At 37.8% G+C, this 13751-nt stretch overlaps 1 protein-coding gene across 1 annotated transcript; it reads left to right on the forward strand.

Moving 5' to 3' along the window:
- The first annotated feature begins 869 nt into the window (after nucleotides 1-869).
- LOC149029662 (putative F-box protein At5g55150) lies at nucleotides 870-11254 on the forward strand. Its single transcript, XM_089151245.1, has 2 exons — nucleotides 870-899; nucleotides 9425-11254. Exon 2 carries the CDS (start codon nucleotides 9483-9485, stop codon nucleotides 10608-10610), a length of 1128 nt encoding a protein of 375 aa, XP_089007371.1. The 5' UTR covers nucleotides 870-899; nucleotides 9425-9482; the 3' UTR covers nucleotides 10611-11254.
- Nucleotides 11255-13751: the final 2497 nt, after the last annotated feature.

The following is a 13751-nucleotide window of genomic DNA, read 5'->3' on the forward strand; positions in this document are numbered from 1 at the left end:
CTCAAAATATTTGCTTAAATCTTGAAAAGTCCTAAAATCTGCAAAAACAACATAAAACCCAAGGTAGCCCACTCTAAGTGTGTAAAATGCATGCTTTATGCCCTAAGATTTCACACATAAATGTGCTCATCACCATAGGAGCAGAATCTTGTAGTGTAGTGGGGGTATAATATGTATTTTAAATTCTAAGGTTGTTGCTTGAATCCAGAGCCTAAATAAGGTGGAGGCAATCTGGAAAAAAACATGTACTTTGGCTTAAAATGGAAATTCATTAAGGGTGCAAATGGATGCTCCCGAATTCACATCTGTATCCGTTTAAGGACATCCGAATCCCTTCGACAACTAATAGGATGCAGATATAATAATACACATTTTTTTTTTTACTTAAGATACGTGAATATTTTTCTAAATTTTCTCATAAAACAAATATCAAAGTTACTAAATTCTTAAATTTCAAACTTAACCCTCACAAATGAAATGGTAAATATGTTAAAATTAATAAAAAACTTATATTCAATCAGTGTTCATATTTATTTTATTTTAAAAAAAATCCATTTAAGAAAATAATTATCGAACATGGTACGAATCCAACTGAATCCGTTGGAAACCAATAGAATATTATATAAATCCGTCCGAATATAATTAAATACCGACATGGTACGAATCCCTTTCACTTACAAGTTACAACTTCGAATACATGTAGTGTTGTATCGTTCTCGGAGTCTAGACTTTGTTTCTCTATAAGAACGTTACGAGCCTCTCTTAGACAACGATCCTCCTCTCCTCCACTCCCTCGTCCTCCTCCGGTCCGTGAGAAGTAGTGGCGTGGAACTGTGGATCGGGAGCGACACCGTGTCGCTCGCTTGGATAAGCAATTTATTCAGCGGCACCACGGAAAAGTAAGAAATTTAACAATCTGATGCGTTTACTTATTGGATTACGGTATTAATAATAACTGTGGTGTGATCAAGTTTCAGTTATTCTACTGGTCTGATTTGAATGATTTTCATCTTCTCCGTTTCATGTTTCTCAAATAGTACAAGTAGGATTTGTTTCAGTTTTTAGTTTCTATTCAAGAGCAGGGTTATCTAATGTTTTCGATAGTTATCACGTCCCATGTTCCCTTTTCAAGTGCTAATTTGCTTCTATTTAAACCTTCTAAAAGCCAATACTTTAGATAGTTCTGCAAGTTAGGTGAGGGAAACCTGGAATTTCTAGTGGGAAACCTGAAGTTTCTTTCTTGTTCGTACTCTGTTATCCCTATCAGTTAAGTATTATTATAGATTGTTTAATCTCTTATTAGGGTTTGTTTAATGTCCCTAATCCTGTTTTTGTTATTGATAGTGGTACCATGTTATTAGAAGCTTAACTATTTCTGATTTAAAACTCGAGGCTCACCTGTTCTACATTGTAATTTCAGCAATTGAGTTTTGTGAATTCAGGCAGATCTTACATTGAGATCCGTCATTGTTTTCGAGATTCAGAGGAAACACTAGACTAACACTTCACCAAACTTGGGCCCCCCATTCGATGCTTGAATGCCACTGTTATCTAAAATTAATGTCTTAAGTTGTCTCAATTTCAGAAGTTCCTTTTTAAATCAATATCAACTTGACCATATGATTTCTGTGATACTTCGGCTGTTCGAATAGGGTATTAAGACTGAAATGTCATCCAAGTTTCAGGTTACTCTACTGGTTTTATTTGAATTGATCTGGCCTTCTCTGTTTCCTAGATCTCAAACTGAGTGCTTACTGCTTTTTCGAGTAACTTTGAGTCTAACAGTGAGATCGTTTGCATGTTTTGAATAGTTTTTATCCATATACCCGTGTTTAATTCCTAAACTTTGGGTTGAATCAGAAAGTTAAAGTTGTCAGTCAATTTTGGGGTTATCCATCTGTGTTGGGTTTGTTTAGGGATCTTGTCTGGGTTACTGTTGTTCAGACCTCTGCCAGTCAGAAGATCGGGCACTGTAAAGAAAATTCAAGATAGAAATTGTTGGCTTTAGCAATTAAAGACAGATGGAGGAATTGCATGTGTTTGTTCTTCTCTTTTTTCTTCTTTGTGTGGGCCTCTAACAAGACCTTCTAGGGTTGTTTTATTTGGACTTGGAGTTTTCACACCCCCAACCGAAAATAATAATAAAAATAACAATGTTTATGGTATTTCCAAAATCTTTTTTCTGGTACAAAGAAAGAGGTTCCATCTAGCTTGTCGGTGGATAAAAACAGATCAGAATACCTAAATGGAAGATCCAGTATTTCTGTTCCATCACTCTTCCTAATGCAACTTAACTCTGTTTCCAAATATAAATTATAAAATTAATTAATGAATTATTTGACCATATTTATTTATAATATATAAAACTCAAAACTCAAAAGATAGAACCAACTACAACTAGGTGACATCCAAATACACGAGCCATTGTCATGTCATTCTACATGCACTGCCTCTGTAGAAGCAGTAGCTGCAGGAGTGTTGTTGTTCCTGATCATGATCCTTTGATCACAGCTACCTATGGAGATTGGCAATTTGTTGGTGTTATGTGGATGGGATTGGGATCAGGAGGAGGAAGGGGAGGAATAACAATTGGAAGCCTTCCAACAAGTTGAATCCCATCTCAAATAGCCTATATCTTGCCATGGATGAGCCATTCCAGATCACCCAAATTCTGGAAGCTTAGATCATTAACATCTTTTTGACCTGCCAAGCACTAGAACATGAGTTTGGTGTACTCTCTGTCATTGTTGTCCATGACTTGCTTATCCAGTTTCCTCTTAAGCTTCATGATCCTCTGCTTAAGAAATTTTTCTCGTGCTTTTCCATCTCAGACAAGCTTTTGAACTGAGTTTAACACACGTTTGGCTTCTGGAAGGGAAGGCCAAACCTTCGGCTTCGTCTTGTATGGCTCTGGCCGAAATTGAATAAGAAATTAAGAATTATGAAAAATAAAGTAAAAGCCCCTCCCTATTAGAGTTTGGGTTGGTTTGGGTTCTCTCTAATGGATTCAATCCATAGCATATGGTGTGGCGTGTTCTACTCACTCAACTGCTGAAAACTATCCATTTATCATTGGTAAACGAACCGAATCCTTGTGATAATAGGTCATTTTGGAATCCAAATCCTTATGAAAATGGGAAACCATTAGATCCAAATCCTTATGGGAATATGTATAGTGTTCTAGGTTTCTTTACAATAATGAGTGTCTTGCAAGAGTGCAAGTCCTCGTGCTTCTCTTAGCCAACGACTCTGCTTCAATCCCTTGTCTCCCTCTTATGCCCCTGAGAAGGTAGTGGCGTAGAACTGTGGATCAAGAGTGACATCCGCGCTTGACTAAGCAATTTAGACAACGGCACCATAGAAAGGTAAGAAATAATAAAAAGAAAAATCTTTCCTTGTAATTAAAGGCAGAGTTATGTCACAGTTGTCGCTATCAATACTAAAACTGTATTATTAAAAGCTTTTTATTCTATGATTTAACTCTTATGGCTTCCTTGTTATCTGTTCAGTATCAGTTTCAGAATTAGAGAGTTTTGAGAGCTCGGGTCATAGGGTATTTAGAAGCATGGTGATGTGAACACAGGGACCCCTTGTCCGAAACCCTAGTTGGACCCCCTGGATGGAACCAAGAAGCCCCCAATGCAGGCCAAACCCTGTATGAAGGGTATTTTGGGCATTTTGGCCCATATTTTCTATTATTTTCTATTCCTAGATTTATTACTAGAATATTCCAGAATTTAAGTTGAGTCCAAGTTGGTAACTTGAATTTGATTTGGAGTTGTCTTGAGTCTTTTATTGTAAGTTGAAGTCATGTTTGAAAGAGTCCGAGTCAAGTCTTTGCTTAGGTCTTAAGTTATTTAATTCGCATGTGCTTAATTAGATAATTTAAAGTTGGTTAGTGAGATCTTAGATCCAAGGGCTGAGATCCTGTAGTAATTTGATTCTCTTTTTGATTAGATAAGAGTCCAATTTGACAAGTAAAAGGTTCCCACCAGTTTAGGGAATCCCAGAGTCAGTCAGAGTCCGTTGTTTCAGGCTATAAAAGGCCTCATCATTGTAATTTATTTTCAGTTTTGATGATTGGCCTTGGTTGAGTATTTGTGTTTGAAATTCATTTGTTCATCATCATCTTCTTCAACTACAGCAGCTTCAACAGATCATCAAGAAATTCCAGTGCATAGTCCAGTCTCATCTCACCTTCCCAAGTAAGTTACAGATCATCCCCAGCCCCTTTTACCCCTTGTTTGGCCTAGGCTACCAACCCAACCCCATCACAACTCCCTATTGCCCCCTACCCTCCTAGTTCTGCAACTCCATCCCCTTTCCTAAGCAACTGTAGGCCTTCCCTTTGCCCCTGCTTCTGCGCAAGCAGCAGCTTCAATACTTGAATAAACCTACTTCCCCAGCCCCTCTTGAACCCTTTCTCCCCGTTCCTAGAGTCGCAATCATCCCTAGAACAGAAACCCTAAACCAATTGTTCCATTTAACCCTTTTTTCCTTAATCTGAAAATTTCTGCAAGTCTTCTTCAACCTTGGACTTCTTCAGAATTTTTAGGAAACTTCATAAAACCCTAAACCATAACTTCCAGACCCATAAACTTTTCAAAACCTTGTTTCCTAAATCTGAAACATAAAACCAGCAAAATCAGAGCCCAAAACCCACTGGCCCCAAAACTTCTGTAGACCCTAAACCCAGTCCTACTTGGTCCAGGATTTGACTTTTCAAATCTTAATTTTAACTCCTATATTAATTTAGATTAGAAGCTTCAGTTACAACATACATTGAGCAGTATTAAAACCCCACAAAACTCTCTACTATTACTGGAAACTCTTGGGCTAAACCCTAAGTCTAGGGAATTACCAATTTGCCCTCTCCCCTAGGCCTAGTTTACATCACATGGTAGGAAAACTCATTCTCGAGGGGCATCTCGCCCCTTCAAAAAAGTGAGATCTCGCTCGACCCCCCCCCCCCCCCCCCCCCCCCCCCCCCCCCCCCCCCCCCCCCCCCCCCCCCCCCCCGGGGCCCCCCCCCCCCCCACAGGGGAGGGCGGGCCCGCCACCCCCCCACCCCCCCCCCCCCCCCCAGCACTACCGGCGTATGCCTCCATTGAGGACTTTGCTACAGTAGTTGCAAGTGATCCTCTAGCAGCGTGGAACCACGGGAACTCCATGTTGTTGTCCTCCATGCCTCTAAATAGAAATAAAAAGTTAAAAACCATTAATTTTTAATTATGGTAAAGTGAAACACTTAAATTAGTTGTACACTTGTAAAAGTCTAAAGATGCTTAATATATATTTAATCTTCTCTCCAACACCTACTTTAGACTATGATATTTGAAAAAAATCAAAACTTGGGAGAAAATGTCACCTTCGTTGAAGATCTCCTTGAAATGAGCTTGTTTGATCTGCCTTTGGTGTTGTAGATGTGCTAATACTTGTTGTAGGTAAAAGTAATCCGCAAAAAATCAGGTGAAAATAGGTTGTTTCAGGTGATCTCAGTGAGATACGGCAAGAGACAGACCTCTCCGTTTGAGATTTACCATTCCTGAGATCTCGTCTTGAGATCTCAAAATGGCGAGATCTCGGTGAGATCTCATTCCATGTTTAGAATTTGCCCAGTGAATGACCAACATCCGACCAGAACTTGGGTTTCAATTTGAAAAAAAAAGGAGCAAATTGCATTGGCACCCCAAAATGGAGGTCTTAAAGCACTGACACCCCACTTGATGTTTGAAAAACACAGATGTCCCAAAATTGGATTTTCATCGGACACATTAGTCCAATTTGTCACTAAAAACCATTAAATCACTTCTTTTTTTCCTTCATATGATAGGGATTGGAATTGAAAGAAAATAAATAGTGATTTAACGATTTTAGTGACAAATTGGACTAATAATCTTTTTTTTGTTTTTTTTTTTTCCACCCACCGGGGGGGTGGCTCGCCCCCTCTGGGGGGCCGGCCTCCCCCCCAAAACCCCCCAAACTGGGCCCCGTTCCTGGATTCTTCTGCCATTACAAATCTTTTTTTTACAATCTTTTGTGTTTAATTTTTGATTAGTGTGTGTTCAAGTTTCAGTTATCACTACTAGCCTGGTTTGAATTATTTTCATCTTCTTTGTTTCATGGTGCTCAAACTAATAGATTGCCTCTGTAGATTTTTAATTTTAAATACTTTGAAACTTACCGGCTGGTTTCAGTTTTCAGTCTTTGGGGTTCTTTGTCTGAGTCTGGGACTCTTCTTCCGCCCTCCAAATACCCCGGATGAAACTTGCCCGAGCAATTCAACCAGTTCCTGGGATTAAAAATGTCACTACTGGATCAAACTTTTTTTCATTCCTAAACAATTCCAATGTTTCTTTCACTCTTCCCCTCTAACAATCATATTGTGTTTCTCACTTGAATTATTTGATCGTAAGTACTCAAACTGTTTTTATTTTCTCTTCTCCTCCCCCCCCCCCCCTCCCTTCTTTTTTTTTTTTTTTTTTTTTTTTTTTTTTGGGGGGGGGGTTGTTCCCTGGCTCTTCACTCTTCATTAAGTTTCCACTATTACCTTGCTTTTAATGTGGGATAGACAACGATGGGTCTTCAGGCATTCAGACTTGTGTAAGGATGCCCTTGAAAAAGGCTGTTGAAGGTTCAAACTTCATTAGAAGTCCAAGCAGCTGGCTTAACTTGGTGTCTCTGTTTTCTTTGCATAATGTTTGCAGTCTTGTTTTGGATTTATATACAAATATAAAATCTATTACTTCTGGATTTGGTTTTGTTTCAACAGCCATGTTTGTGTTAGCAGAGCCAATAGTGAATGAATAGGTCATCCTCTTCTTGTAACTTTCTTTGTTTGTGTTTCTTATTTCATGGGCAGCTGTAGCTCAAACCCAGTCAAAGAAAACAACTTTCTTCAATACTTGTCTTCCCATTTTCAATCCTTCACTCTTCACCAGAACCAATTCTTCCTATTCAACAACTAGAATGTGCCATAGAACGCCTCAAATGTTGTTCCTCTACAATACCAAATGTTAGAGAAATCAATGTCAATGTTAGTTATGTGTATGGATTCCGGCTGGTTCAATTCTTGGTGAAGTCTGTTATAGCATTGTTGATAAAAAGTTAATTAGAAGTTAAGTATGTGTATGGAAGTGGGTTTGATTCCCTGGTGAAGAAGTTATGGCATGCTACAGGTTGCATTCACATGGTTGACAGCATAGGTGGAATTTTCACTGGAGCGTCCATGGGGTAGATCTATACTGGGCAATTATGGGATATAGAGGTGCAAGGTTTGGGGTTGTAATCTTGTATAAGACTAATCTTCTTTCTATCACATTTCCCCTAGAAAGGAAAACTGCAGTTTGGAGACGGGGTGTTACCTACGAGAACTAGAGGTACCAAGCCACAAACTATTAAATCTCTCAATTAAGAAGCCCATGAAGTTATAAGGTTTCCAAATAGGTGGATGGTTAACACATACACTCACAGTGAAACTTTGCATGAGGGAGTTGAATAGGATTGTGGTTGGTGGGGGGCGGGGGGTTATAGATACAAGGGGACAGGTGAGTTTGCGTTGAGGGAGTGATACAGAATTGAAGACATGTACAAGAAAGAAAAAGCCCAATGGGTCAAGCCCATCAAAGGCTTAAGAATAATGACCCAAATCAGCCCATGGCTTCCATCGGCTAGGACTGTTTTAGTGCGTTAAAGTCAGCTCAAATGTTATGACCTTCATGGGCTAGACCTAATCCCAAATCTAGTCCTTGAGATTTTTGTCAAAGTCAATAAAGGGGTTATACTTTGAAAATAAGGAACCCTTGTAAAAAGGGGTTTTCCTTTGTCAAGAGTTAGGTAATGGTTGAGTCATTAATAGGTAGATGTTAGCTAATGGTTGGATGTTGCATTTAATGTTTATGTCTCTTTAGAAAGGCTATATATTAGGGGACTTATGTAAGAGGGTGGGACACACACACATCATTTTGAAATCAAAGTTGCTTTGTTAGCTCTTCTTCCCTATGGAGAAACCTTCTATTCGATCAAGGTAGATTGGTGTTTGATCCACCTTGTGGTGTGAAGCCCGGGTGTTACTTTGTTGTTCTTTTTGTTCTCTCAATTCTCATATTTTTCCTTCAATTTCTTCCTCCATTAACAAGTCGAGTTGGTGATCTATTTTCTATTTTAGTAACTAACCAGATCTGCCCATCCATTTTACATCAAATTTCCAAGGCACCTTTGCTTATCTCTGCTTGATAATCTTTAGTCCATCTTATTTTAGTTCCGGTCTACAGATCTGCCACCACTGTGTGTTTGCAATTTTTCCCTATTATCATAATGTGGTTCTAAAGTTACACCTAATATATCACTCTAGGTCTTGTTTATATCTTTGTGCTATAGATAACCTTTCAAGTCTGAAATTTATTCCCTGTGAAAGATCCCATTTGGCTACTATTTTGGACATTCAAATACAGTATTACATTAGGGAGTTGGGGAGGGGAAAAAGTGGGGTGGCAGGATTGCGCTATTTGCAAGAGGACGGGGTGGTTAGTTGGAATAAATGATTCATTGAATAATGGTGAAATAATAAAGAAATTAAATAGTTAATTAAATAAATAAACATGGAGAGTGACTATGAGAACCAGATAAGGGGTGACTTGGGTATTTTTAAAATACAAGCAGAGAAGCAGAAGCAGAAGTCTGCATTTTTGGAGGGGGAGTTTAGATGTGAATGTTTGAATAAATGCAACCTTCGTATAAGGGAATGATAGATGACTACAGTGCCAACAACAATACTAATAATTTTTATGAAGCTCTGAAGCACTAAAGCAGGCTATTGGTGGAGTAAAAGCCACAAATAATTTTTATGAATCTCCAAAGGACTAAAGCAGGCTATTGGTGGAGATAAAAGCCACAAACCACACGAACAATGGAAGACAATGATGCAAGGAAAACAGATAAAAGCAAATGAGATCAGAACCAGTCCTCTTTGCGCACTACTTGAGTCACTTCTTTCTTATTCAACAAGCTCACCTTCCACCAATTTCATTTGCTTTGAATTCATGGCCTTATCAATATGATATTCCTTTGCACGCTTCGCTTGCCAAGAAGAGATAACCCAAGCTGACAAGGGAATAATCGAATGTCAATGGTCTTCCGTTAGCCTCCAGGCAAAACTGAGGATCTCTGGTCAAGTACTTCTCCCCAGTAGGTGGATGGGGTTAAGGAAGATAAACTTTTCATATTACACTATCCTAGACGACTAGGAGTAAAAGAGTAGAGACTATTCAAAAGAAATAATAAAGAGAAAAACTATTTTTTGAGGATAGACTCTGGAGTGTTATTTGTGTGACAAGCCTATGTTTTCTCCATTTTTGTTTTGTTTTTTGTAATGCAAAATTTATTTCATTTTCTGTTATTAACTTTACCCTTATTGTTCTTATAGGTCAATCCTTTCTACTTCACATTTGACTCCATCTTGGTTGCACGAGACAAGAAACGGAATGGAGAACTGGTCCAATGTATGCGATGACATTCTGAAACTGATTGTGGATCAGCTTTCAGAAATGGGAGATATTGTTCGTTTTGGCGTGGTTTGCCAGCAATGGCGCTCAGTTTCAGTGGAGAAGATGCATCTTTTTACTATTGCCGAGCCATGGTTGATGCTTGTAGAGAATGAAGACAATGACAACCGTGACTTCTGCGATATGTCTACCCAAAAGGTTTACCGTTTGAACTTACCAGAAGCTCGTGGCAGGAGCTGTTTGTCCTCCAATGGTTGGTTGATAACTTTGGGGGATGATATGGAGATTCATTTACTAAACCCATTTTCTCGGGAACAAATTCGTCTTCCACCACAACCAACTCTTCCTTATCAATGGCCTGTTGAAACAACTCTTCCTTATCTTCGCTGGACTTGTTTATGGAAAGTTGTATTGACCTCAAGACCATCTCATTCGGCTAATGGAACCCGCTATAAAGAAGATGAAAAATGCGTGGTTATGGCAATAGTTTCCGGACATAGGATATTAGCCTTCTTGAGATTGGGAGACGAAGTTTGGACTCCTGTAGAGGGTGATGTAGGCATTTCTGACATCATTTACCTCAAGGGTCAATTCTACGCCATCACTAACAATGGGAGATTATTGATTGTTGACATTTCTAGTCCTCATCCAAAGCATATTAAGTTTGCTGAAGGACCAGATGATATAAACCTTTGTGCTACATTTTATCTAGTGGAGTCAGTGGGAGAACTCTTTTTGGTTGCACAGGACATTAATTATGGTGATAAAACCACGCCTTTCGACTTCTTTGAAACAAATTATTTTGATGTTTACAAGTTCAGTTTTGATAACAGGAAGTGGACGCGGATGGTAAGCAGCCTGGACAACCGTGCTTTCTTTGTGGGTTTTAATTCTTCTTTTGCCATCTTTCCCTCTAACCATTCTAGGTACGAACCCAACTGTATCTACTATAGTGATGTTAGCGTCAGTGGTCATTGGAACAAAACTGGTACTGGTAAAGACCTAGGAGTTTTCCGGGTAGAGCTTGATGAAGTGGAAGATTTCTACACCGGCCCTGGCATATGTTCTCGAGCTTGGCCATCTGTTTGGCTTTGTCCTTCCCCTTAGGGCAGGGGTTATTTTTTTCTTTTCTTTTTTCTTCTATTTTTGGTTCAGGTATTGATATTTATTATAATATCACTTCAGTTTTCAACTGAAAAGGTTATCCTTAGCGAATGCAATATCTAACCTTGCAGCCAGCCAGCCATATTTTAAAGTTATAGTGAATGCCGGACGGCAACTTTTTTCATTAGCATTTTCTGACACATTTGAATTAAGAGTTTTTTACGTGTGGGTCTAATGTTGGGTTACTTTAGCGCAATAAATTATGTCTGGGTTCTATAGCATTTAATATCGTCCTTCTTTCATTAAGTTTTTTCAAATTTCAAACATGGGTAGACCAAAATGCCCATCAACTACTTTAAAGACCAAAATAGGCCCCCTACATATCCTATTTTCATTCTTTTACCAAAGATCCTAATTCCCAACGAACCAGCTAGAGATAAGCATTGTGAATATCTCTGGCCATCTGGAGAATGAATCACTTTCCAGTGAAATATCCCTGGCCATCTTTGCCCTTCAAAACCTGAATTCCCTTGTACTGCCCATCAATACGGTTTCCTGTGAACTTCCTCCTGAGTTGATCGACTGCAGCAAGCTTCCCAATAACGGACCGTAACTGATCCACCTGATCAAAACCAAACTTACGGGTTGACAAGCTAATAGTATAATACCTATTAGTTAAAGGTGTCAATTGTGTACCGAAACCATTCAACCATTCTGAACCGCATCATTTAAAATCGCAGCATTCAAAATTTGGTACGATATGTACCGAAACCAAATTTGGTATGGTGCCTATTTTGATGGAACCATACCGCAGGATGTCCCAAAACCATATTGAATTTGCATAAAACTCTATTGTACCGTATTAAACTGTATACTGTATCAAATAAAGGCTATTACGTAATTCTAAACTCCTATTCTCCAAACCTACCATGAAACCATTCTTCCACTTCAACCTACAAGCTGTTGCATTGAAAATCATATCTACAATGACCCAATAAAAGTCTTATTTTGAATTATGCTTTTCTTGATTAGATATTTGATGATACAGATAAAAAACATTGAATTATCTTTCATGGTCCTACGATCATAAACACATATATTGTCACTTTGGACAATAAGGACTTTCCTTTAGAGCATAGGATCTTAATAACCCAATAATAAAAGTGGAATGAGGTTCTTTGGTACCAAAATTATCCGCACCATATACCATGTTTAAACCGTTTTTTTGCACCGATTTTGTACCGAAACTGTATCGATTGACACCCTTACCTAAAGTCTTTTTCTTCATTTGTCAACAGATTGCCTTTAAGATATCTATCTATTGGAGGGAGCACCTAAATGATCACTACAAAAAGTCTCCACCAAAATCCTACAAACAAGCAACTTATGCAGTAAAACATAAGTTAAACCCCATATAATCCTAAAGGTTTGATCGTGCAAGTTGAGTGAATGAAGCATTATTGTATTTTGAGCATTCGTATGGTTCTCGGACAGTTGAAACACAATAGACTCAGTGTTGTCATCCAACGGCAACAACATTGAGATAGAAATGAAGGAGGTGGAAGTGTCCACAATAATTAATTAAAAAAAAAGAAAATAAAAAGTTAAGCATTAGTTAAGATTTTTATTTTAGTAAAAAAGCATTACTCAGATTTGGTTTTAAGAAAAAATTATAGTAAGTAACTAAAGGGTTTTTTAGTCATATTATATATGTTAAATAACTTGAGGGGAATTTTGTTTTACCCAAGTTTGAAATTTAAAAAGGGATATTACTATTGCCCATGTACTATAGCTTAATTATTACTTTATTCCCTATATTTTTTTAAATTACTAATCCAACCTTAAACTTCATCTGTAATTATTGTTGTCTGTTTACTGCTAAATGCATAATAAAAAATTGAATAATTTTCATACACTTCATTTAATAAATATCCACTAAGGAAATTATGTCATAAATGCCATGATCATTTCTGAAGTCTTATTGAACAAACTTCCTAAGAATTTTTATGTGCTTCAAGTATTTTGAATCCTCTAGGAATTTTCATATAAATTTCACATTCGAGTGAGCTATATAAATAAGTTGCAAAATATCCATTAGACGCATGTCAAAATTTTCATATACTATCAGACTAATAAGATATTTAAAAGTGATTGCATCCACCACAAGAAAATATGTTTTTATATAATCAATGATAGGCCTTTACAAAAAATCTTATGCTATAATTCATGCTTTATATATTACGATTTCTTTATTTTTCTCACTCGTTTTTGCACGAAAACTAATTTATACCCACATTGGCTTTATGCCTTCAAATGTTTGGACTATAGGTAAAAAAACTTTACTTTTCAAATGAATTCAATTCTTTTTGAATTACTTATTTCTATTTTGGCCAATCATTTTTTCATTTATATTCAAAATCATCGTCTTGTTGTATGACTTCAATAATAACATAATATGCAAAAATTTTGTTGACAACTTTATCTTTTGGTTCCATCTTTTTCCCGCAATGACATAACTAATCAAGATCTCTTTATTATTTTCAGGTACCTAAATCTTTTCTAGAGTTTTATAGAAAATTATGTCTTCAAGATTTTTCTAATCAATTGTTTCCATATTATAACCATCTTGATCATTTGTTCTTCTTTTTTTTTTTCTTTTTTCTAGGATCTTATCATTGGAATCAATTGGCATTCCACATTTTAAACGTGGTTTAATTTCATTTCCATTTATAGATTGTCCTGTCTGATTATTAACCCAAATTGGAGCATTTGTAGCTGAAATATGATATTTAGTCCCCCTTTTTTTTTTTTTTTTCATCTTCATTCATTAAAGAAAGAAAATACAGCACACATTTGCTGAAACACAAGGTTCACCCAACCAGGGCGGAAGTGACCACTCTCATGCATGCGGTCTCCTGTTGGTGGGTCGCCCGTTCCCTTGAATACGCTCAAGCACCCCTCGGGCGGACACATAACACGCCTCAAGGGCGGACAGACAACACGCCTCAAAGGCGGACAGTTAACACGCCTCAAGGGCGGACACAAAAATCGTTCGGTTATCGCAGTGGTAACATCAAAAGTGCGGATGAGGGTCGGACTCTCCGCTTTGCCGTAAAGGCGTTCAAGCTTGCCGCGAAAGACTTG

This window comes from Hakea prostrata, chromosome 1 (genome assembly GCF_041222555.1).
Source record: "Hakea prostrata isolate BN-2017 chromosome 1, UWA_Hpros_2, whole genome shotgun sequence".
Taxonomy (NCBI): Eukaryota; Viridiplantae; Streptophyta; class Magnoliopsida; order Proteales; family Proteaceae; genus Hakea; species Hakea prostrata.